The following is a 24260-nucleotide window of genomic DNA, read 5'->3' as shown; positions in this document are numbered from 1 at the left end:
AATTTAAATAAACTGTAAGCTGTCTTCTCTAATCAAAAGTAGAATTTTAATTCAATCTTTCCTTATTTACTGTCAGAGTTAAATACCGCTATAAAGAACACAAGTTAGAGGTTTCCAAGCAGGGATCAATCTAAGTTTTGGGGGAAACTACCCTTTTTTTCAGAATAGGAGAAAAGTTTGGCGAAATATAGGGGAATTTGAATCTTCTTATTTTGGTCCAAAATTATATTCATTTTGACAAAAAAGTACTGTAAAACAACTAATTTTATTTTAAGATTTAGTAAAGCAAGATTTTAAGGTCTATAAGAAACAATTTGAGGTTATCATAAAATATGCAGTAGCTGTATGATAAATATGAAGAAATTTGCAAACAAAAGTCTAAAAAAAATAATAAAAAATTATGTTACAAAAACGGTCATTTTTTAGCTTTAAATGGGCAATTTTTAAATCTTTGGGGAATTGTAGGCCAGAGTGGACTTCATTCCTTGAGGGGAATTTTACCCAGAAACGGTAATAAATCAGAGCTAAATTGATCCCTGCCTAGCTATTCATTGTTGTAATCTTGTGAAGAAATATTCAGTATACTCTCTATTTTACTACACTACAAAGAACACACGACAGTTGTGTCTCATTAACTTGTTCTAACTATATGAAGAAATATTCAGTATTCTGCCTATTTCAAACAAAACTAATTTGCCTGCTATGAAGTTGACTACCTCTTTGTCTGCATTGATCCATCGTTTGATCCCTTCATTTTCCAGAAAGCTAACAAAGTTGTCCTTGGACAGAAGGAGGTTCGCCTTGTTGTCTATCCATTTTATCCCCGCCAGAGAAAGCTTTGTCAGGCTCTTCAGATTTTTCATTGTCTTGGGGAGGGACTTCAAACAGTTTCCATTAAGACTCAGTTCCTTTAACTTTGTTAAGTTTCCTACATAGTCTGGTAGCTCCATCAACAACAGGTTGTCTAGTCGTAGAACCTGGAGATTTCCCATGTGAGCCAGAGTTGTAGGCAGTTTCTCCATTCTGTTACTACTGATGTCAAGATGTGTGATATTTGTACAGCTGTACAAGCCAGCTGGCAGATCCAGCAGGTCATTGTTGGCCAGACACAGCTCATTCAGATTCTTGCATTTTGTGATTGTGTCTGGTAGTACCTCAATAAAGTTGTCTGGCAGAGAAAACGTGCATAGATTTGGAAGATCTTCTAACGCAGTTTTCTCGATTGTCTCTAGATGGTTGTTAGATTTTAAAATGTGACTGATGAAGGCGTTGTATCCTTGAAAGGCATTCGTCTGAAATTCTGAGATTTTGTTATCAGGCTCCAGGCAGGCCATATGTGCAGGACAGTAGATAAGTTTTTTTGATTTTAGGCCATATTTGGAAAGATCACGTTGCATCAGTTTAAGCAATTTCTGTTAAAGAAGAAAGAAAAAAACAATTTATGAACAAAAATTGTCAAAATCATTTAAGATTTATTATATAGAATATCTTTTAGCATCTTGAGGGTGAGACGGGAAAATGTCAATCTGAAGTGTAAGAATCTCAAGTTGTGAATCTTAACCCTCGTGCTGATAGAACATCCCCTTGTCTCACTCTCTGGGGGGTAAATGATTATTTTTATCTCAACATATTCGCTTTCTGATGTATTTGACTGCTGACATGAAATGCATTAGAAAGCTATATTTATTGACATGACAACACAGTATTGTTATGACATCATGATATTATCACAACATCATTCAAATGTTCTATGTGTGAATGCTGTTTTGCATCGGTAAGATAGAAATTTAATTTGACCATATTTTACAGAGATATCCCGTGGATGCTGAGGGAAAAGATTAATAGGATCTTCCCTACTTTGAGGGCAGGACTGAGAAATCTCTATCCGAGGAGGAGATTCACGACTGTCTAAACCGAGGCTTGCCAAGGGTTAAACTGTCGTGAATCACCTCTGACGGTAGAGATTTCCTTGTCCTCCTCTCTAGGTAGGGAATGATCTTTTTTCTGCTCCCTTGATTTACCTAAAAATGTTAAAATGCACAAATATGCGATTAAAAACCCCAAGAATAATAAATAAATCAACTTCGAGATTTCTATTCTATATTGTCAAAAACTTTTTAAACTTGTTGCAGTGTGAGAAACAAGAATTTAAATGATTTTAAAATATTCACTGCCATAAAAATACTAATATTGTATGAACAATGTTAAAATCAGTCTTTTTACCGGGTAAACATCAACAAAATATATGAAGGCAAGGTGGAATTCTGATGATCATTAGGTCAAAGTTCTACACACGCGTGAAGCACAGACTTGAGTTGGAATGTAATATTGATTGTCCATTTCGACTACACAGGTTAATTGTTATTTGCATTGATGTTTTATAACTTCCGGTTTATCATTTGAGTATGTTCTACGTGTACAGGCTGTCTTTCCCTGGGTAAGACAGAGAAATCTTTCCCTCACCGGAGTGCAGATATCTCTGTCCAATGAGGGAGAATAGGATCTTTTCCTACCTTTAGTGTAGGATTAATAGAATCTAACATGGGTCTGTGAAGTGGACAGGGATATCTCAACCCGAGTGAAAGATTTTGGCTGGTCAACCCGAGGCTTGCGGAGGGTTGATGGCCAAAATCTATCACTCGGTTTGAGATATCCCTGTCCACTTCACAGACCCATGTTTGATTCTTTTTCTCCAATACTTAGTAGAAAAAAATGATGAAATTCCAATTGGTCTCCAGCTTTTTCATCGCGCCATGATCGCAGGAACGTCGTTATGCGTCAAAATTGATGTGCGCCTCAAATACACGCATGTATTGATGACGTCACGTTATTTTCTAGCGTGTGTGAGATGTCTTACACCCCCCTGTGTAAGATAGAGTTATCTATTCCCTAGCAACCACAGGATATCCCTGTGAAGTATGGGAGAAGAAATCTCTAAGGAGGAGATTCACAATTGTTACTAACCAGAGGCTTGCCAAATTAATAAAATCAGTTAATCTTTAATCTGTCTAAATATTTTTGGAATACTCCAAGAAATATTGATAAAAAAAAACAACAAAAAATGAAATAAAAATGAAAAAGAAATATTGATACAGTGTAAGTTAATAACTGCTTCAAACCATAACATAAGTTGTGGATATTTTTTTCTCCCATACTTGACAGGTTATCCCGCTGTTGCTTGGAAAAAGATAACTCTGTCTTTTATCGGGATAAGGTAAAAACAACTCACACGCGCTAGACAATGACATCATCAACTCATGCGGTGACTATTGTTGGCAATGTCATCAATTTTGACGCATTGTGACATTCATATGATGGGGGTGCTTTGGAAATGTTTCTATATGACTGCATTTTCATAAAGTTTCGTTAAAGTATGGGAGAAAAAAAAATCTTACATGGGTCTGTGAGATGGACAGGGATATATATCTCAACCCTCCTGAAAGATTTTGTCCGTCAACCCTCGGCAAACCTCGGGTTGACAAGCCAAAATCTTTCACTCGGGTTGAGATATCTCTGTCCACCTGACAGACTCATGTAAGATTCTATTAGTCCAGGTTCTGAGAAAGAGATATCTTACCCTCAATGTAAGTGAGGATATCCCTGTCTAGGTTATGAAAAAAAAATATTCGCTTCCACCTATGAAGAATGTCCTTTCATTTTTTGTTTATGACTTCATTTATCCAAAAGATATTGAGAATAATCCTTAAATAAATTTCATAAAAAGATAGTTTAATGTTTAAAAGGCCATTCAAGGTATAAAGGGAAAAATTGGCCATTTTGTACATAAATTTCAATATCATATACCAATTTCTTGGTAGTAGCAAAAAAGAAAAGGTGTACATATGAAATCAAATCATATCAAACTCACAGTCATTTGGTTGCTGACTGACTGCTTTTTCCAAGATACTACACCAACTTCTTCTCCAAACTCAAGAGCCATCTTGATTGCTGCTATTCTCAGGATTCTTTGGACTCCATATGATAACTACAATCAAGAATAATAACATTGTTACCTCCCCTTTAAGAATGTCATATATAGATATTGATATCTTCCTATAATAGCTCAAAATTCGAAAAAGACTCAAACGATTGGGAGTTATATAAGAGACATACACTTGCATTATAAAAATTTCTGGTTGTGTACTGGTGTATATATACATTGGTTTTTTTTAATATGACGCATTTGTATGTCACTTATTATATATTGAAACATTTAATCAATAAAAACAAATCAACAAAAAGTCTTCCTGGTGTTTTCACATCTACAGCTTGTCTAACGAATGTCCAATTTCATACACATCTTAGGGTTGAAACAGAGGCTTCTCTCAACCTCAAGTGGCAGATTGTTTGAAAAGGAACCATCAAATAACTAAATATTGACAAGATCCATGTAGACAATAGGTCTGTTCTAATTCTGTATTTCTTTTATGAGGAAACTTGTAGTAAATTATGATTAAGTTTCCTTCAAGCACACTTACAAAGTTTTTGGGCAGGTCCTTGACATGAGCTGGTGCTATCTCTGGAAACAACTTATCATAAAGCGGCAAGTCCAGCTGAAATATAACAGGTAGCTAGTAATGTGTTTGCTTATAGTTTAACCACATATCATAATATCATGATGGCATGAGTATTTTCAAAGGCATTTCAATCGAAAAATTAAAAAAAAAACATAAACAGTAGGACTGTATTAATTACCATATAGTTTTTTAAAACTTGATCTGAGATAACATATTGTATGATATCAATGTTTGTGCTGGTTCCACTTACACATTTATAAGTAGATAAGATGAGGTGAGTGCCCCAGGCTAGAAACTCTGGTATTTCAGTTTCTGCATATTTTTCCCTCGGGATACCTTCACCATTCACTAAGTGTACAAGGTTAACTGGGGGCCACCTGTTTGGTTGAATCTCTTGTACTGAAACACATAACAATTGCATAGTAATTATTATCTCCCCTGACGTTCAATTACAATGATTACCTCCCCTGACATCTTCATGTCCATGTACAATTATGATTAATTCCCCTGACATCTTGACATCCAATTACAATGATTACCTCCCTCAATATATTTACTTCTAATAATTATGATTGAATCCTCTGACATTTTGATGTCCAATAACAATGATTACCTCCCCTGACCTCCAATAACAATGATTACCTCCCCTGACTTCCAATAACAATGGTAACCTCCCCTGACATCCAATAACAATGATTACCACCCCTGACCTTCAATAACAATGATTACCTCCCTCGATCTCCAATAACACTGATTACCTCCCCTGACCTCAATAACAATGATTACCTCCCCTGACCTCCAATAACAATGATTACCTCCCCTGACTGTCAATAACAATGATTAACTCCCCTGACATCTTGACATCCAATTACAATGATTACCTCCCTCAATATATTTACTTCTAATAATTATGATTGAATCCTCTGACATTTTGATGTCCAATAACAATGATTACCTCCCCTGACCTCCAATAACAATGATTACCTAGCCTGACTGTCAATAACAATGATTACCTCCCCTGACCTCCAATAACAATGATTGCCTCCCCTGACCTTAAATAACAATGATTACCTCCCCTTACACTTATTATTTACCCATAATACTTACAGCTCGTAGAGCAGGTTGGGTGGTACTGTTGTTTGTTCCTGTCTTGTACTAAACTCATGGTAGGATAGAGGATGTTGTTCACTGTTAAACTCTTGGGTAAGAACACTCCAGCAGTTCCTAAGTAATAAAAGAGTCTTTGAAAATAAATCAGCTAATGATTCTAAAAGGAGAGTTTTGAAATCCAAAAACTATGTGGGTAAATTATGATTTGTTGTTGATAAGGTTAGGGTTTTATGTGTTTAACATCCTATTAACAGCCCGGGTCATGAAAAATGTGCCAAGTTTGTTGGTGGAGGAAAGCCAGAGTACCTGGAGAAAAAACCACCAACCTGCGATCAGAACCTGACAACTGCCCCACATGGGATTCAAACTCATGACCCAGAGGTGGGGGGCTTGTTGTATATGTCTAGACATCTTAACCACTCAGTCCCTCCTTCCAGTGAATATATGAAATCACATCAAAACATGATTACCAGAAGGTGGGACTAATCGACGGTAAATCATATTTTACCAACGCCATTATGGGATCTCGAAAATCCCTGTATCAAAATATGCTGTATAAGCATGAGTCACAAAGTTCCTGTATCTTTTAAAAGAACACTGTTTCATCAAGGCATAATGGCACACTGCTCAGAGGGATAGGAGAGTACATAACAGTACAGAATGGAAAGGGATACTGTCAATAACTTTTATTCAGATGCGATTTACTTTTGCGAATTTCGTGATCAAAGAAAATTGGTAAAAGTTTTTCTTCGCAAATTAATATCTACATCATCTAAATTGATAGGAATTATCATTCAATTGTTAAATCCGCGAATATTAATCTTCGCAAACTTGTTTTGAAATGGAAATCACGAAATATCATAGTCGCGAAAAAAAGTTGGTTTACAGCAGATATAACAATTTTTTAAGTTAGGGACACAAAAAGTGCAATTTTAGTTTGTACATGATCCTCACATGTGGTATTAAAGCTTCAACACAACCTGTCCTATGTAACTAAAGTATCTCTTAAAGAGGAACAAGATTCTCTAATGCTAGATAAACAAGAGGCACAGATGGCCTGTGTTTCTTGGATAAAACATCACTACTGCACAAACTATGTAACAAACACGGTCTATTATAAAAAGGACATATGATCACAACAAGATAAATCTTTTAATTTCAGAATGATCTTAATTAAACAAAACTAATTGTAAATACATAGTTATAGGTCAGATTTGAAACCTGAAGCCAAATGAACTCCTGAGCAAGAGAAAAGAAAAACAATGAATTGAGGAAAGGACTTGTCAGTTTTCATTGGAATGTGATACCTCACCTGAAAATTGTTTTATCTTTTTTAGCATAAGCTCTTCCATTGAAGCATACGTCATTGTCATCTGTCTCTCTGTCTCTGAAAAGTCAAATATATGAAACATAGAAATAAACTCAAAACACCCATATATACTCCACAGTCTCCATAAATTACACTAAATATTAATTAAAATTTTAAAAATATATCATTTAAGTGTTACTTAAGGCAGTTAGATGTCTGTTGAAAAAGAAAAAAAATGGAGTTGGGAGGAGGGGGGTCAACATTTTATCATGGCTATGGAATTCTGAACCCCCCCCCCCCCTCCCCCCCAAAAAAGGAAAAAAAAAATGAAGGACTTCTGCATTTCATCATAATGGGGTACTCTTATTTTCTACTTCATCAACCAACATAAACATCAACAATGTAAAGGAACGTTTTTCAGTAATGATTTTTTATGGATATCTAGTGTAAAAAAAAATCAATCACTAATGCTGTAATTGAATTATCAAATTGAATATGTTTAGATATGTACACAATGTATTTACATGTTGGAAAAAATGCATAATGCTATTTATAACAATACAATAGACAGTAAAACCAGTATTATGCATAAAAATTAATTTTCTGAGACATAATTATTTATCAGACTTACTTGTAGGGAAGACGGGACAGCATTGAACAATGTCTTGACTTTTTTTCTCTACATCGATCATATCCATGTCCTACAAATGTAACAATGATTCAACAATTATTGAAGTATAACATTAAATACCAGCAATGTTCGTTTATCTTAAAACAGATTTCAGACAAAAATCTTCCCATACCATTAATTTTTTCTATAATACTACATACAAAATTAATGTAATTATTTTTTTACTATTTTTCATTTAATTTATTGATGTATTTAAACATAAATATGTTGGCCATCTTGAAGACCAATCACTCCCAAAAGGTAACATGCACAACTACAATGTAAGGCCAATTGGGAACCTTTGTATGAAATTTGAGAAAGATCCCTTCAGTACTTTCTGAGAAATAGCAGTAACAAACTTCAACTATCAAATTCAAGTTGGCGGCCTGTCAGCCATCTTGTTGATCGATCACTCCAAAAAGGCAATTTGGACAACTAGGGCCCAAAGGGAACCTACATATGAAATTTGAGAATAATCCCTTCAGTAATTTATGAGAAATCGCAACAACAATCTTCAACTACCAAAATCCAAGATGAAGAACTGTCGGCCATCTTGAAGAGTGATCGGTCCAAAAAGGCAATATGCACAACCAAGGCCCAAGGGGAACCTTCATTTGAAATTTGAGATAGTCCCTTAAAAACTTTCTGAGAAATAGCTGTAACAAACTTCAACCACCAAAATCCAAGATGGTGGCTGGTTGGCAAGCTTGAAGACTGACGTGTCTCAAAAGGCAATATGCACAACTAGGATCCTAGCGGAACCTGCACATGCAATTTGAGAATAATACCTTCAGTAAGTTCTGAGATATACTGGTAACAACTTAAACTATCAAAATAAAAAATGGCTGCCTGACGGCCATCTTGTTGACCAAGTGGTCATAAAATGTGATATGCTTAACTATGGCCTGAGGGAAACCTACAGATGAAGTGATATTTTGATCTGATGATGGTGGGCTAAAACTTACGTGATAAGTTTTGAAGCCTTATTGATACAAAGAAAATCCTTGAAGTATTGGTCTTCAATAGAAGAGATTAATAGTCATACATATAATTACATGCAGACATGTTTGCACAAAACAAAGATTTGCACAGGTAACTTTTTTTCCCAGTTGACAGCGCATACCTAAAATGTATGTTTATATATTTACAGTCAGTGGTGAATTGATAGTATAAACCCCGTTGTTTTCAACCAAAGGCTACTCAACTTTATTTCTCGATAAATTGAGTATGTCACGCGCAATTTGGAGCCGCGCGGATGAATTTATGATGGTCCAAATCAGAAACTTTTGGTGTTTTCAGTAACCGAACGTACGTTCGATGAACATGTATCAAAATAGGTTTGAACACATATACATGTACGTGTGTAAATACAAATGTAGAAAAGTTACATTGTTTATGTTACTACCGTACCTCTTTGAGCAATGCTTCCGTGCGTATGATAAATAAACAATGTTGTACAATGTACAGTTTTGCACATTCCGATGACGTCGCAATGTTTACATGTTGTGTGTCTGTGAGTCTGTGTTGTTCTCTACAACATGTAGCCTAGATCTACATTATATTCGTATTTTTAACATCTTTGGTTGTACGCGAATGGATAAGATATGTCAGAACACGTCAGTATTTGAGTTGGATAAGTGTAACCAAAACGACCTAGCACGACAATGCATTTTTGTTCACCTCGGCGGACAGACAAGTCCTGTACGTTATCTAGAATCTACTGTGAATCGGCAAGAGTAGGACTTACATACACAATGTACGTTTGGGTGTTTCGAAATATCAATGAAACGGAATCCTTCAATTGTAGCTTTACAATACTTGTAATAGATACCTCTAATATTTATTGAAGTGTTTAAAACAACAATATAAATATAGCTAACATTTTGAGAGCGGTACAGTAAACGTTTACAGTAGTGGGCCTACCTGTGTTTGTACATGTTCCTCGAAACGACGTCCGATACATTTGAAAATCTCTAAAATCCGGAAAGAATGACATGGAACTATGTAAACATCCGTGTATTCAAGAAATTTCAAACGTGAACTGATTAAGTAGAACTCAAGTGATCACAAAATTGAAGAAACTCTCTGTTTGTCACACCTCCTTGACACAGGCGGTTTGAATCGGACGCCGCGTCACAACTACGTTAAATATCCTGCCACGTTATGAATTGTGTAAGCGTGTGAAATCATACGAAGCAAAATATTAAAACCAAACTGCTTTGCACCATGGTGTTTTTAACAACAGATAAATAAAATGATTTATAGTTCCATACCGGGAAAACCTCAGATATATGCTTCATCAGACGGAACTCATTTTATTGGTATGTTCATTGATAAATTGGCGGGAATTTCCGCCACTTCAAGTGGCTGTTCGAAATGCCTGTCGGAACCAAACGATATAATTCAATTTTAGTCTTATAAATGCCATAAACACTATTAAGGGTAAATTTTGAGCTATGAAAATAATAGTTAAGACTGTAAATATAAGGATTAAAGTCTCTTTCTGGTGGTTCTATCGAAGGATAAAGTTGAGTAGGGTATCAATATTTGTTTCATGGACCGCTTCGAAGGATCCATTCCAAATATTGATACCCTACTCAACTTTATCCTTCGATAGAACCACCAGAAAGAGACTTTAATCCTTAAGTAACTTGATCGTGAGTACATGTTTACACACCTAATTAATTGCATGTACATGTATTGATCTTTCAATATACAAACAAACAAATTTGTATACTAAATTTTGGCACTTTCATGCTAAATGCTGAATAAGCCAAAATATGACCACATCCAAAATATCCCAATTTACGATAGTGGAGTCATCCATGTAAACGAAATATGTAACCTCACAGATTTGTTTACATATTAAAGTGTGTCGTATAAATGACGCCTTCAAAAGTTACAAAGATGATTCACAAAAATAAACTCCTGGGAATAAGTTCCAAGCAGTAATTCACAAACTTTTATACCTGCCTTTCAAAATTTAACAACTATACATGTACAGTACTGTATTGCATTTAAAGGAATCAGTGTGCCATGAAATTAAACCTCAGTAAATTTGTTCCGTTTACAAACATGTGAAATTTGGACCCTGTGAATTAAAGCCGTACAGTATCAAAGCATGATAAAATAATGAGATATATGAACTAAGTGTTCAATTGTTCATACCATCCAATGAGGGGCTGTGACCAGCATCTTCACGTTCTCCTCTGCCTTATTAATCTTGAATGTACATAACATTGGATTTGCATGTCCAGTGGAGAGGTAGTAGATCTGGTGACCATTCCTCTTCACATACAGATTTAATGACAGGGTAGCATTTATCTGAAAAACAAGTCATAAATACAATTAAGGACATGGCAGAATACAGCTAAAAAACAAGTCACAAAGAGACTTAAGGACAGAGCTGAATTCAGCTGAAAAACAATTAAGTCATAAACAGACTTAACAACAGGATAGAATTCAGCTGAAAACAAGTCATAAGCACACTTATAATGACAGGGAAAAATTCAGCTGAAAAACAATAAAAAGACTTCAGGATAGGGCTGAATTCAGCTGAAAAACAAGTCATAAACAGACTTAAGAACAGGGTAGAATTCAGCTGAAAAATGATCAGTATTTAACAACTTAACTTCTCTGCCACCAGCCCACCACTGCTCAACTTTACCAATAAAGTGATAAATTCAGATAACAGATGAAATATGTATCCAAACATAGTTTCTACATGAGTAAAATGACTGAGATTAATACACCACTGAAGAATATACACACCTTTTTCACTAACACAGAGATTTCCACTTGGTCGCCAATTTTACAAACTGACGGGTTGCATGTATGCTTTGTTCTGCTTGAAAAACTTGTGGAAGAAAAATCCAAAGGAAAATTAAATAATTAACACAATATTTGTTGTTAAAATAACGTTATCAAAACAGTCATGATAGTAAGGTATACAATTTACATGCACCTTGATGTACTCAATCAATCAATCTCAAATCACAGAGAAATTTCTAGGCAAGTCAATAAAATTAAAGTTGATGCATGGTAAAAATTTGAATAATTAGTGTGTTTGACTATATCAACAGACAAAAGTGATGTCTTGTTTAAACTTATAAAACACTTCCAATAAAACACAGTCTTTGAGTTGACATGCAGTGACTACATAGTTCAACCAAGGACGTATATGAGAAGGATAAGTCACACTGGGTTTTGGGGGAGTACAAGGCAGGAGCTTTTGTGTTTGTGCACTGACCGTGACGTTGGGCGACGGCTGATTTTCCTTTGATATCCGCCGGCGCAGCCTTTGATGTAGCTTGCGGGTGCGAGGGTTACCGTCTTACTTTCTGAAGCGGGCCGTCATTTCATGAGCTGTCGTATTTTTTTAACGAAAGTTTAAGACATAGCCTCTAAATCTGCCGTCCTTAAAATAAGTTATAAACGTTGTGAAATTTAATAAACTTTACATTGGTGTTTCGTTTGACTCGATAAGACAAGTATTTGTTGAGAAAAACGGTTTGTATTCCCGGTTCATAGGCGTCTCGCGTGGTGTTTAGTAATGTAAAGAGACAGACACGAATCCTTCTTACTTATAAATCCTTGGTTCAACTATAGTGAATTATCAGAATCAGGGGAGATAACTCAATATAAAGCACATGCAGGTAGAGAGTATAGGAGATTTCAGAAAAGATGGCGATGACGTCACACAAAGGTACATCCGGGCGCTCAAAGGTACAACTCTGTATATCTGTACACATTAACATGGTGGGAATACAGCCGCTTGGGATGTTTGTTTACATTTTATTACAATAAACAGTTTGGCAATCCGAGAACTGTGGCTTTATTTTGATTTCTAAAAGTGTAAAAAGAAATACGTAACAATGATATATATATAGATATAAACATATGGTATTCATATATTTTACTATGTTTATACTCCATTTTCGACCGCCGCGAGAAAAAAACCACGGTCTCCATTATGTATAAATATTAACAGAATAATGCCAAGATCAGCTTGAAATTAAAAAATAAATTCCAAGTTCTCCGAAATATCATACTGACATTTTAATACACGATTACTGTTTTCTAAGTCTAAATTTTAAAATATTTTAAAATGTGTGATTATGACTAAATAAAAATGTGCTTTTGTGGATTACCCCTAGCGCACGGCAGCCATTACGTAGAGTACTGCCAAGATCCTGAATTTTGTCCTTTTCCAGAGTCTTATAATTACCTATTCTGGATAACTTTTCCGTCAGAAAATTTGGAATGTAGTTTATGACATACAAATGAGTCAGTTTATGGTTACTTTTTATCATATTTTTAAACAGAACTTGGGAGTATTTTAGGATTCTCGAAGCCGTGCGCAATGTGTCCTGGTCGGCATTGACAGTACTACGATCTGTATTTATAAATTTAAATGTGGTCTATCTAACATGTATTTAAATTATTTAAAAGCAACCCATGGAATAAAAGCGAATGAAAATTAAAAAATAAAAATCTTCTAGAGCACGGAAACTGAATGATTTCACCATTTTATTGTTCTAGATATCGGCAGCTATACATGTACATATATGTACACATGTAGATCTGCATGCATGTGTAACAAAGTGGTTTATAGCATTCCTTTAAACCAAGATGTGCTGGTAAAGAACGAAATATATATCTTTTATAAGTACTCATTGAGTAATGTGTTGGTAATTATGTATTAATATTATTAATTTCGCCAAATTAAAAATGTGGCCTAGCTGAAGTGATCTACAAATGTAACAGCATAGCCATGCACGATCTTAGCTACCGTGGTTTGACCAGGTGGTACATATTTTGTTATATAAAGAGTGTTATGAATAGGTTTTTCATATAACAGAAACATGACACAATAAAATCAATTATATTCATAACTATTTCACAACATAGATTTCTGCGTGTGAACAAAAAAAAACGGGTACTTGTTACGGCCCGGCATCGCTTCGCAAGCTTAAGCTGGCTTCGACACTTTAAATTAAATATGTTTAGCAATAAACAATAGTATACATAAAAATATAGATGTCTGAAACCTCTGAAAAAAATAAGAAAACATTTTAAAATCAGAATTTGCAAGTATGAAAGTGTATACTTCTGTCAAAGTATCGATTGTGTTGCAAGGATTGCTTATCAGTTATTGTTATTATTTGTCGCCAAACTGTGTTTATACCTTTGAGGACCCGGATGTAAACTTTCTGTGACCTCACGCCATCTTTTCTGAAATCTCCTATTACATTATAAATGAATTATAACTAATACACAATTCCAAAGAAAATCACACACATAAGACATTACCTGCAATATTAGTTGCGGGTTGGCAAATTTTTTAAAGACGGGTTCCCGAGAATTGGCCTTCAAATGTCATTCTTTGGAAACATTTTTCTTTTGTATTTTTCTTGGGATGTATATATTAATTCATATCTTTCCATTAATGGCAAATTGGTTAAGACACTCGCAGTAGAAATAATTAACTACTGTTATTTAACCAAATAAGCACCCATCTTCTTTTTTTCGGCTTAATATTTCACTTACTTCGAATTAAATGCAGACTGAAAATGTGAAAACTTTGTTGGGTCGCATACTGTATTTTTCAACAACCATGGGAATGATGTTTGCACTTAAGTAGATAATCATAACAGTTATTGCTACATTGACAGCGATCTTTAAAACATTACATTTAGCGTATTAATTTATGTTTATTTTTAGATTGATAAGCATGAGCATGATAAGATTATTATCATATGATTACCTATAGCTTTTTCACTTAAATGTGTATTCAAATTATTGTCATAAATCAGCAGATAAGACTTTTTGTTTTTTCACTGCATACCTAAAAGGATAAAAATCTTTGGGAACCATTGGAAACTATCTAAACTACCCAGTGGTAGAAGAACTTCACTGATTATTTTATAATAATGTTGTGTGATTATGTGTTTTCTTCCTTACAACTGTGGCTTGTGTGAATCGCTCACTGTACTCAAAGTACCCTTCACGGGGGATTGAGTTATTTACCCCTACCAGAGTGGGGACAGACTTATCTCCTCTTACTAGGAGAACACTTACCCTGTAGTTCCAAATTTGCGGAAATCAACGTACCTGTAAGAAAATGCACAAAAAATGTAAATAGGAAATATTGTTAGCATAACATAAATCCCATCCCAAAGAAGCATAAAAAATTAGATTTTTCAGTGATCTCATTGCTTACATTCTGTAAATCAATTTCAAACTTATTGCAGATGGATTTGAAATGTGGTTTTAATATGACATTCCATGTTACAATTATATACATTGTACATTATCAGGGCAAAGGGCAATAACTCTAATAATTACTATCAAATCTTGATCACAGTTGTAAAAGACATGATATACATGTACAGAGAATGTCTGTAAGTTTGTTAATTATAACCTGAACATCATGGCTTTATATGAATGAGTTAATCAAACTTCAATATATAGTACATTTTTTATTAATTTTCGGAGGACCAAATGACCATTCAAGGTGAAAAGTCAGGCAAAGGAAGGCTACAGTTGTTAAAAATATTGTTAAGACATCTAGTATAAATTCTTATGAAATAGAAAAATTAAATATCCCTTCAAAATCAAAGAAATTATTTTATAATATAGTAATCCCAAAAGGTCCTCCCGGCTTGCTATGTACGTGCAGTTTCGTTTTCTAAGAGTTAAAAGAATTTACTTTTAAAATTTTGCTAAATTTACACAGGGCTATTCCATAATTTCAGTGGTCAAAACTTGACAAGAAAAGCTGATTTTGACTATCGTTTTGATATATAAGGACTTTTGGAAGGCCTGCAATGAGGGCATTTAGTCTGGTTTTCTTTGTCCGACTATTCACCTAAAGAAAGGTGACCATTTACTTTGTGTGGCCTTTAATGATGAGATTGAATGTATGCTTTTGAGTGCAGATACCATATGCAGTAACTCATTGTTATATCTCCATTATTTGTATAATGACAACAGACTCCATAGATTACTCATTGCCATTGTTTTGTATAATGACAACAGACTCCATAGATTACTCATTGCCATTGTTTTGTATAATGACAACAGACTCCATAGATTACTCATTAGATTACTCATTGCCATTGTTTTGTATAATGACAACAGACTCCATAGATTACTCATCGCCATTGTTTTGTATAATGACAACAGACTCCATAGATTACTCATCGCCATTGTTTTGTATAATGACAACAGACTCCATAGATTACACTATGTACATGTTTATTCGCCTGGGTACTGGTGGGAACTGCCTTGACTAAAACAATGCATCTAACTACAATACATGGTTATATTTCAGACGGGCTCTGTCTGGAATTAGATGCTGTCGGGTTACGGTTATGTCAGATTTAAACAAACTTACGATGAGAAGATCAAAGAAAAGTTGGCAGTCTCTGACAGAATCAGGAAGTTGACAACATGACAGTAACTCATCTCTACAGGAAACGGGAAATGGTAAGATATGCCGGCCTTGTCTTTCTCGAATTCCAGAATGCAGGTGGATTTCTTAATTACTGGTGAGTCAACAGTCGGCTTCGCCTTAAAGCAGGGCTTTACTAGGGAATGGGCAGTCTAGATAAGGAAAAACACATGAAGTATATCCTGACACTTAATGTTTTTTATAAGCAAGAAGGGTAACAAACAGTAATATGAAATTTAACAAGTTCAATGATTTGATAGGTGAAGTCGGGTAAATTTCATATACTGTAGTATGTACAGTATTACAAACCAAGAGGCCCATTGGGCTAATAACAGTCATTTGACAATTATCATAATACAACACAGTCAAAGTAGTCTTAAAAAATTTAATAAAATGAATCAAATAGGCCAAAAATGCTCTTTTTCTTATAATTCATTCAACTAACAATTACGGTATTAACATATTCAGAACTCTTCAGGAACTTTCAAGTTTAAGATACATTTGACCACTGCGACCTTAAAGAATTTTTTGCCTATGTGACTTCTATGACCTTGAATGAAGATCAAGTTTATCCATTTGAACAAACTTGATAATCCTTTATCCTAGCATACAACAGCCACACAAATGCTTCAACCTCTTGATCAGTATCCAAGCAAACAGTTAAGGGCAAACTAAACCAGACAAAACATGATGACCATAGGTCATCTGACCCTTAATTCGGATGACGGATGATGTAAAAATTGTGTACAGTGTATATGATAAGATCTGAGACACATTAACTTACCGTGAGGACTTTAATACAGTAAGGACACACTCCACAATAGGCACATAGATTCACCTTGTGATTACACCCGCAGTGCCTGTAATACAAGATTCAATAATGTCTGTAGCCACAAACTAAAGCACATGGAAAAAAATATTCTAGTGGTGTTTATACACAGGTCAAATTGTGTTGTGGTTGGGTTTTATTAGTTTAACGTCCTATTAACAGCCAGGGACATATTAGGACATGCCAGGTTTATTGGTGGAGGAAAGCTGGAGAAAAACCACAGACTAGCGGTCATTACCTGGCAACTGCCTCACTTGGGATTCTAACTCACAACCCAGAGGTGGAGAGCTTGTGGTAATATGTCATGACATCTTAACCACTCGGCCACCACGACCCCACTGATTTGTGTGGTACTGAAATGCCGTACCTGTTTGTTATTCCACCATTTCTGTTCTGTGTACAGTTGATTCCACTAGCATAGCAGTTGTTACAGAGATGACAGCGTAATGATGTGGACATTAATTTGTTTCGCTCGACCGTCAAAGGGGTTGCATCCTCCATTCTGTAGTCATTCTGGACAAGGGCTTTTATATCCAGGTGATTTGGTACCAGAGATTGTCGATTCAGAGATGCTACAAAATGTTTGAAATAAAACAACTGTGTATTTAAGAATATCAATCACAAAAGCTTCGTAATACTACAGGTTTATCAAGATGCTCCAACGCTGACAAATGGTATTTTTTCTCTATTTAAAGCAGGAGCAGACAAATTAATAGTTTTATTCAGTTACAAAAGTTACTTACTTTACACCATAATCACCATTGAAAAGTTTGAGCTTCTTATTTTACTTAAGATAAAGATATAAAAAATAATTAATATGGAATGAAAAGCAAAATAAAGTATTTTACATTTTCTATATGTATTTTTGAATTAATTAGACACACATATACATGTAAACATGTACACGATAAATCATAAGTTATTTTTCAAAGGATGAGTATCGTTTATGCTCTGTCAGTGGTGGAGCATCTTCAAATTCATCATAATTATCTACCTGTTTCACCTTCTCCAGGTATCTTCAGGTAGATCGTTATAATTAATTTATTAACCTACTCTAAAGCTGGAAGTTGTGACTTATATTTTTATAGCAATTTTCCCACATACAAAATAATTCTGTATACACTCGGACATTGGTATCCAGAGGAGGGGTAGAGGAACCTCACATCCAACTTGCTCATGATCAGAGTTGGGTCTTTTATGTAAATCCAACTAAGTATTTATATATTTTCAAAGTCACAGATTTATTGTATGGATGAGCGTGGTACTGATAAAAATAGAATTGATTTTGCAAAAATTATTGAATATTTGGAATACATTCAGAAACAGGGACAAAGATTTAAAAGATAAATCAAGACAATTACAGTACAAACAAATTGAACATTGAAGCTTAGTAGGCTAATGATAAGTGGTAATATTTTTCAGATAAAGGTAATAGCTAGATCAAATCTGAAATGTTGAGAAAGCAGATACTTTTGACTAGATTTGGACTTATTAATAACTCATAGAAACTGAAGTTCTACAGTCTGACTGAAGTTAATCTATCGTCTCACCTGAGTTGATAGCAGCAAATTCTTCCTTAGGAATTATTAGTTTATTCTTTGTCTTCTTGCACATAATTTGACTTTCCTTTTCAGATAAATGGTTGAACTGGAAGTCTGACATGTGGCAGCAGTTTTTTGAGGCACTGAGGGCTAGCTTTCGGTCTCTTGTAGGATTACAAACCTGACAGCACATGGTTTTCTGCATAAAAATAATACTTCATAAGAGTTGTCTCCCATGAACATAAATAATAAATTGTTCTAAATAATAAGAGATCATTAGAGTTATTTCCCTTAAAGAGACAATTCACTCAGGCTAATTCTTTTACATAACCAAGAAGCAAAATATTGCATGAATGTATTTGTTCTACATTTCTTATGAAACATATAACATGAAATATTGACAAATTCCACGTCATTGTTTAGTATTTTAATTGATACTGTTGTAATTACAAATCGTTGATCAATACGATTAAGCAGGTACAAAATATATTCTGTACCCATACCCGAGCCAAAGTCAGGCATGTTAAACAAATTAACTACATAACCACTGAGAAGGTGACAAAAATGATATTTAGGCAAGACAATTTAGCTAATAAGGTGAACACACTACAGTCAGACCTATTTGAGCAGTTCTAGACAAAAGTTGCATTACTCTATGAGCAAGGGACAGGATTCGGCATACAAGATGTTCGACCACAATGTGTAATAGCGGACAGCGAGTGAGTTTGAACATTTCCCATGCATTTCAGCACTATGGGCTTTTCTGGCATATCACAGTAAAACAATTGATCAAATATCCATTAGAACTGGTATTTTCGATATATGTAAAATTTTAATGTTCTCTTAGACTGAATTGTCCCTTTAAGCATAACTATGATCTGATAAAAAATAATACAGTACGTAGTTTGTTTCAGTTATCTCCCATGATCATAATTAATTTCATAATAATAACAGTTCATTAGAGTTATCATCCATGATCATAACTAAGCTCTAAATAATTAAAGTGTATTACAGTAATCTCCCATGATAATAACAAAGAATAGTTTACTCATACATGAAATAATGTCATATACAATAAAAAAATCTGCTATTATGATCTAAGTTGACGAGGTGTTAATATTCTGCAGTTTCAAGGGAAAAGTTACCTAGGCAAATTTTTAAAAAAAATGTCCGTTCTGAGGTACATGGCAAAAAAAAGAGGGGTCGGTATATCTAGGGATTTTTGTGTGTGTGTCTTTTTCTCTAAAATAAAGGTCAGGGGTAAAATATTAGGGTCAGCCGGGTAACCCTAGATAGACAAATTATTTTTTTGGCCCTATATTCTGATTTCAAGTCAAATTCATCAGAATTTTAATTGTTTACAGTGATACAGAACACATAGAAATCATACATGTGCATAAAGTTTCTTTGAAACCAGCATCCCTGTCAGTATGGTTGTGATGTTGTTGAAGCAGACATTCAAGGTATCATCCAAGGAGGTTGCTATCAAGGAGACCGACAAAGCACGAGCACTGATGACGATAGTAGGCAAACCTGTAAAACCAATTCTAAATTAGTGTTTCACAACAATACTTCAATTCTGCTTGTAACAAGCATTTTCATTGGCTTAACAATTACTTTATCAACCCATACAGGAAAAAAATGGTGTGCTGAAATTGATTTCAAAGAATTTTTTTTTTAAAAGAATCCCAAATTGAATATTAATAAGGAATTCTAAAGAGATTGTCATTAATGAATTGAATTACTCTCTTATCATGAAGTGTTTTTTGATAACAGTACACTAAGACTTTTGTGTTATATCTCTATAACATAAAAATCTTTTCATTTTAATCCTTAAATAATCAATTTGAAAAATAGTCAAACAGTCAAACCTGTCTGTAATTACCACCGAGGGACAGAAGAATAAATATGTTTTTTATAGCCAGGTGGTTGCTATACCTAGGTTAATTTGTGATGAAGTTGGGACTCTAGAAAGTGTTCTTATTAAGCAGATGGACCTTATACAGAGGTGGTGGGTTTGACTGTGTTGTTACTGTTATTGAGAAGATTGTACTTTTATTTACCTTGTTAATGAAAATTTGATACCTTTAAATAATTTGTTAGTGAGAAGGTAATACCTTTATTTATCTCGTTAGTGAGAAGGTAATACCTTTATTTAACTTGTTGGTGAGAAGGTAATACCTTTATTTAACTCATTAGTGAGAAGGTAATACCTTTATTTAACTTGTTAGTGAGAAGGTAATACCTTTATTTAACTCGTTAGTGAGAAGGTAATACCTTTATTTAACTCGTTAGTGAGAAGGTAATACCTTTATTTAACTTGTTAGTGAGAAGGTAATACCTTTATTTAACTCGTTAGTGAGAAGGTAATACCTTTATTTAACTTGTTAGTGAGAAGGTAATACCTTTATTTAACTTGTTAGTGAGAAGGTAATACCTTTATTTAACTTGTTAGTGAGAAGGTAATACCTTTATTTAACTTGTTAGTGAGAAGGTAATACCTTTATTTATCTTGTTAGTGAGAAGGTAATACCTTTATTTACTTTATGGAAGTTTATTACCTTTTTTATTAGTGAGATTATTTAACTTGTTAGTGAGAAGGTAATACCTTTATTATAACTGTTAGTGAGAAGGTAATACATTTATTTAACTTGTTGTGAGAAGGTAATACCTTTATTTATCTCTGTGTATGAGAAAGGTAATACCTTTATTTAACTTGTTAGTGAGAAGGTAATACCTTTATTTAACTCGTTGTTAGTGAGAAGGTAATACCTTTATTTAAGTTGTTAATCTTTATGTGAGAAGGTAATACCTTTATTTAACTGTTAGTGAGAAGGTAATACCTTTATTTATTAGTGAGAAGTAATACCTTTATTACTGTTAGTAGAAGGTAATACCTTTATTTAATTAGTGAAAGTAATAATAATAACTTTATTTACTGTTAGTGAGAAGGTAATACAAGGTTACCTTTATTTAACTCTGTTAGTGATCTAAGGTAATACCTTTATTTAACTTGTTAGTGAGAAGGTAATATTACTTTTTATATAAATAATACTTTGTATATACTTTATAAGTAATACCTTTATTTAACTCGTTAGTGAGAAGGTAATACCTTTATTTAACTTGCTAGTTAGTGAGAAAGGTAATACCTTTTTTTAACTCGTTAGTGAGAAGGTAATACCTTTATTTAACTTGTTAGTGAGAAGGTAATACCTTTATTTAACTTGTTAGTGAGAAGGTAATACCTTTATTTAACTTTAGTTATTTTAACTTGTTAGTGAGAAGGTAATACCTTTATTAACTTGTTAGTGAGAAGGTAATACCTTTATTTAACTTTAGTGAGAGGTAATACCTTTATTTAACTTGTTAGTGAGAAGGTAATACCTTTATTTAACTTGTTAGTGAGAAGGTAATACCTTTATTTAACTCGTTAGTGAGAAGGTAATACCTTTTTTAACTATTTAGTGAGAAGGTAATACCTTTATTTAACTGAGTGAGAAGGTATACTTTGATTTAACTTATTAGTGAGAAGGTTATATACTATTTATTTAACTGTTAGTGAGAGTATACTTTTTACTTTTGAGAAGGTAATACCTTTATTAACTGTTAGTGAGAAGGTAATACCTTTATTTAACTTGTTAGTGAGAAGGTAATACTTATTTAATTGTTAGTGAGAGGTAATACCTTTATTTACTTTTAGTGAGAATTAAAGGTAATACCTTTATTTAACTCGTTAGTGAGAAGGTAATACCTTTATTTAACTCGTTAGTGAGAAGGTAATACCTTTATTTAACTTGTTAGTGAGAAGGTAATACCTTTATTTAACTCGTTAGTGAGAAGGTAATACCTTTATTTAACTTGTTAGTGAGAAGGTAATACCTTTAAGAAGGTTTAACTTGTTAGTGAGAAGGTAATACCTTTATTTAACTCGTTAGTGAGAAGCTCCACCAGTACCAGTATTGGGCCCTGTTGAATGACGACACCATGCTTCCACATCAAAGTAATCTGTGATGTCTCCTGTAACTTCCTGAAAGCAAAACCTAAAATCAACACCTTACAAAAGATTAACCAATTCTGTAAATGAATATACCTGGGCATGATCTATAACTGTAATTTACTATAGCTTACATATTTTTATGCACATTAAAACCTGTCTATAACGACCACCTACAGGACAGAGGAAAATGGTCTTTATAGCCAGCTGGTCTTTGTACACAAGTTCAATTGAGTTGAAGTTGGTCATTTGGGACCCTAGAACAGGTGGTCTTTTTACACAGGTGGTCGTTATACAGAGGTCGTCGCTAAGGCAGGTTATATTGTATGCTTGTTTATTGATACATTAAAAATTCTTTAAAGTTTGTTGACTTATTCAATTTGATCATATTTAGTCTAAATGATTGGTTTGAATGTCTTATTGTCCTATTAATGGCCAAGGTTATTTAAGGATGTGCAATGTTAATGTGGTAAGGGAAAGTTCCCGGAGAAATGAATACCAACCAGCAGTCAATACCTGGCAACTGCCCCAGATGGGATTTGAATTGTGACCCAGAGATGAAGGGCTTGTCGTAATATGTCGGGACATTTTAACTACTCGGACACCATGGCCCCCTCATATTTAAGTATTGATTTCCTATAATATTTGAGTGTGCTGTGGCATACCTTAGGAAGCACAGAAAAAACATTGGAGGTAGGCTAGGGAAGGTGAAGTAAGCATCTCTCTGGTTTTCTCCGTCAGGTACACTTGGAGGCCAGATCTCGTCCTGTGTATCAATAAATATCACACTATAAACTGCAATACTAAAGTACTAACAAGTACAATTTCATCAACTGGTGGCATAACACATCAGGCTGTTTTCAATTAAAGAAGCTTTGCTATAATCTCATCCCTGAACTGATGATAAAGATATACATATTTGTATCTTGAATTATCGAATTGAACAGGTGAAGGCTATGACCTACAAGCTGAAATCGTCAGAACAAAACAACATATATTATAAATGTTACAATATATATATTTAGCACATTTTCTCTTGTCTAATTACTATAAATTTCCAATTTTACAGATATCTGTTTATGTGTATTGTAATACTCAGTCTGACTAAGTTGAAGATCAGACATGTCAGTAAGATATTGTCTTATACTTACTAGAGGAATGGCTGGGCTATCAGGAATGTCCTTTGCCAAGACATAGATGACTTGATCTGAGTACGAACTCTCTCTATATGGCCAGGGAAATCTGAACATCATACCCAAATCCAGTAGGATATCTACAAATGCATTCCTTTGTGCCTGAAAAAATCATGATATCACGGTTATATTCCGCAGTTCAATACCATAGTCTACCCAATAACCACCCGTGCCCCCATAACAAATAAGCACCCCTGTCCAAATAAGCACCCCTGTCCAAACAAACACCCCTGTCCAAATAAACACCCCTGTCCAAATAAACACCCCTGTCCCAATAACCAACAAACACCCCTATCCAATAAGCACCCTGTCCAAATAAGCACCTGTCCCAATAACCCAAAAAACACCCCTGTCCAAATAAAACACACCTGTCCAATAACCAATAAACATCCCTGTCCAAATAAACACCCTGTCTCAATAACCAATAAACATCCCTGTCCAAATAACACCCTGTCCAATAACCAACATCCCTGTCCCAATAACCAATAAACACCCTGTCCAAATAAACACACCTGTCCCAATAACCAATAAACATCCCTGTCCAAATAAACACACCTGTCCCAATAACCAATAAACATCCCTGTCCAAATAAACACACCTGTCTCAATAACCAATAAACATCCCTGTCCAAATAAACACACC

At 34.3% G+C, this 24260-nt stretch overlaps 1 protein-coding gene across 1 annotated transcript in view; it reads right to left on the bottom strand.

The window, feature by feature from the left end:
- LOC138333667 (uncharacterized) overlaps positions 1-24260 on the bottom strand; it is a 59531-nt gene that overhangs the window by 25259 nt on the left and 10012 nt on the right. The window contains exons 5-22 of the mRNA XM_069282196.1: positions 23577-23720; positions 23091-23191; positions 22349-22458; positions 19822-19964; positions 18441-18630; positions 17258-17462; positions 16846-16921; positions 16005-16213; positions 14687-14719; positions 11378-11462; positions 10775-10930; positions 7568-7637; positions 6940-7014; positions 5625-5741; positions 4768-4916; positions 4479-4553; positions 3869-3985; positions 717-1412 (exon numbers count right to left, since the gene is read on the bottom strand). Coding sequence (XP_069138297.1) covers positions 717-1412; positions 3869-3985; positions 4479-4553; positions 4768-4916; positions 5625-5741; positions 6940-7014; positions 7568-7637; positions 10775-10930; positions 11378-11462; positions 14687-14719; positions 16005-16213; positions 16846-16921; positions 17258-17462; positions 18441-18630; positions 19822-19964; positions 22349-22458; positions 23091-23191; positions 23577-23720 — 2751 coding nt within the window. The remainder of the gene's footprint in view (positions 1-716; positions 1413-3868; positions 3986-4478; positions 4554-4767; positions 4917-5624; positions 5742-6939; positions 7015-7567; positions 7638-10774; positions 10931-11377; positions 11463-14686; positions 14720-16004; positions 16214-16845; positions 16922-17257; positions 17463-18440; positions 18631-19821; positions 19965-22348; positions 22459-23090; positions 23192-23576; positions 23721-24260) is intronic.

The sequence above is a fragment of the Argopecten irradians genome, chromosome 10 (genome assembly GCF_041381155.1).
Source record: "Argopecten irradians isolate NY chromosome 10, Ai_NY, whole genome shotgun sequence".
Taxonomy (NCBI): domain Eukaryota; kingdom Metazoa; phylum Mollusca; class Bivalvia; order Pectinida; family Pectinidae; genus Argopecten; species Argopecten irradians.
This window is presented reverse-complemented; position numbering and strand designations above follow the sequence as displayed.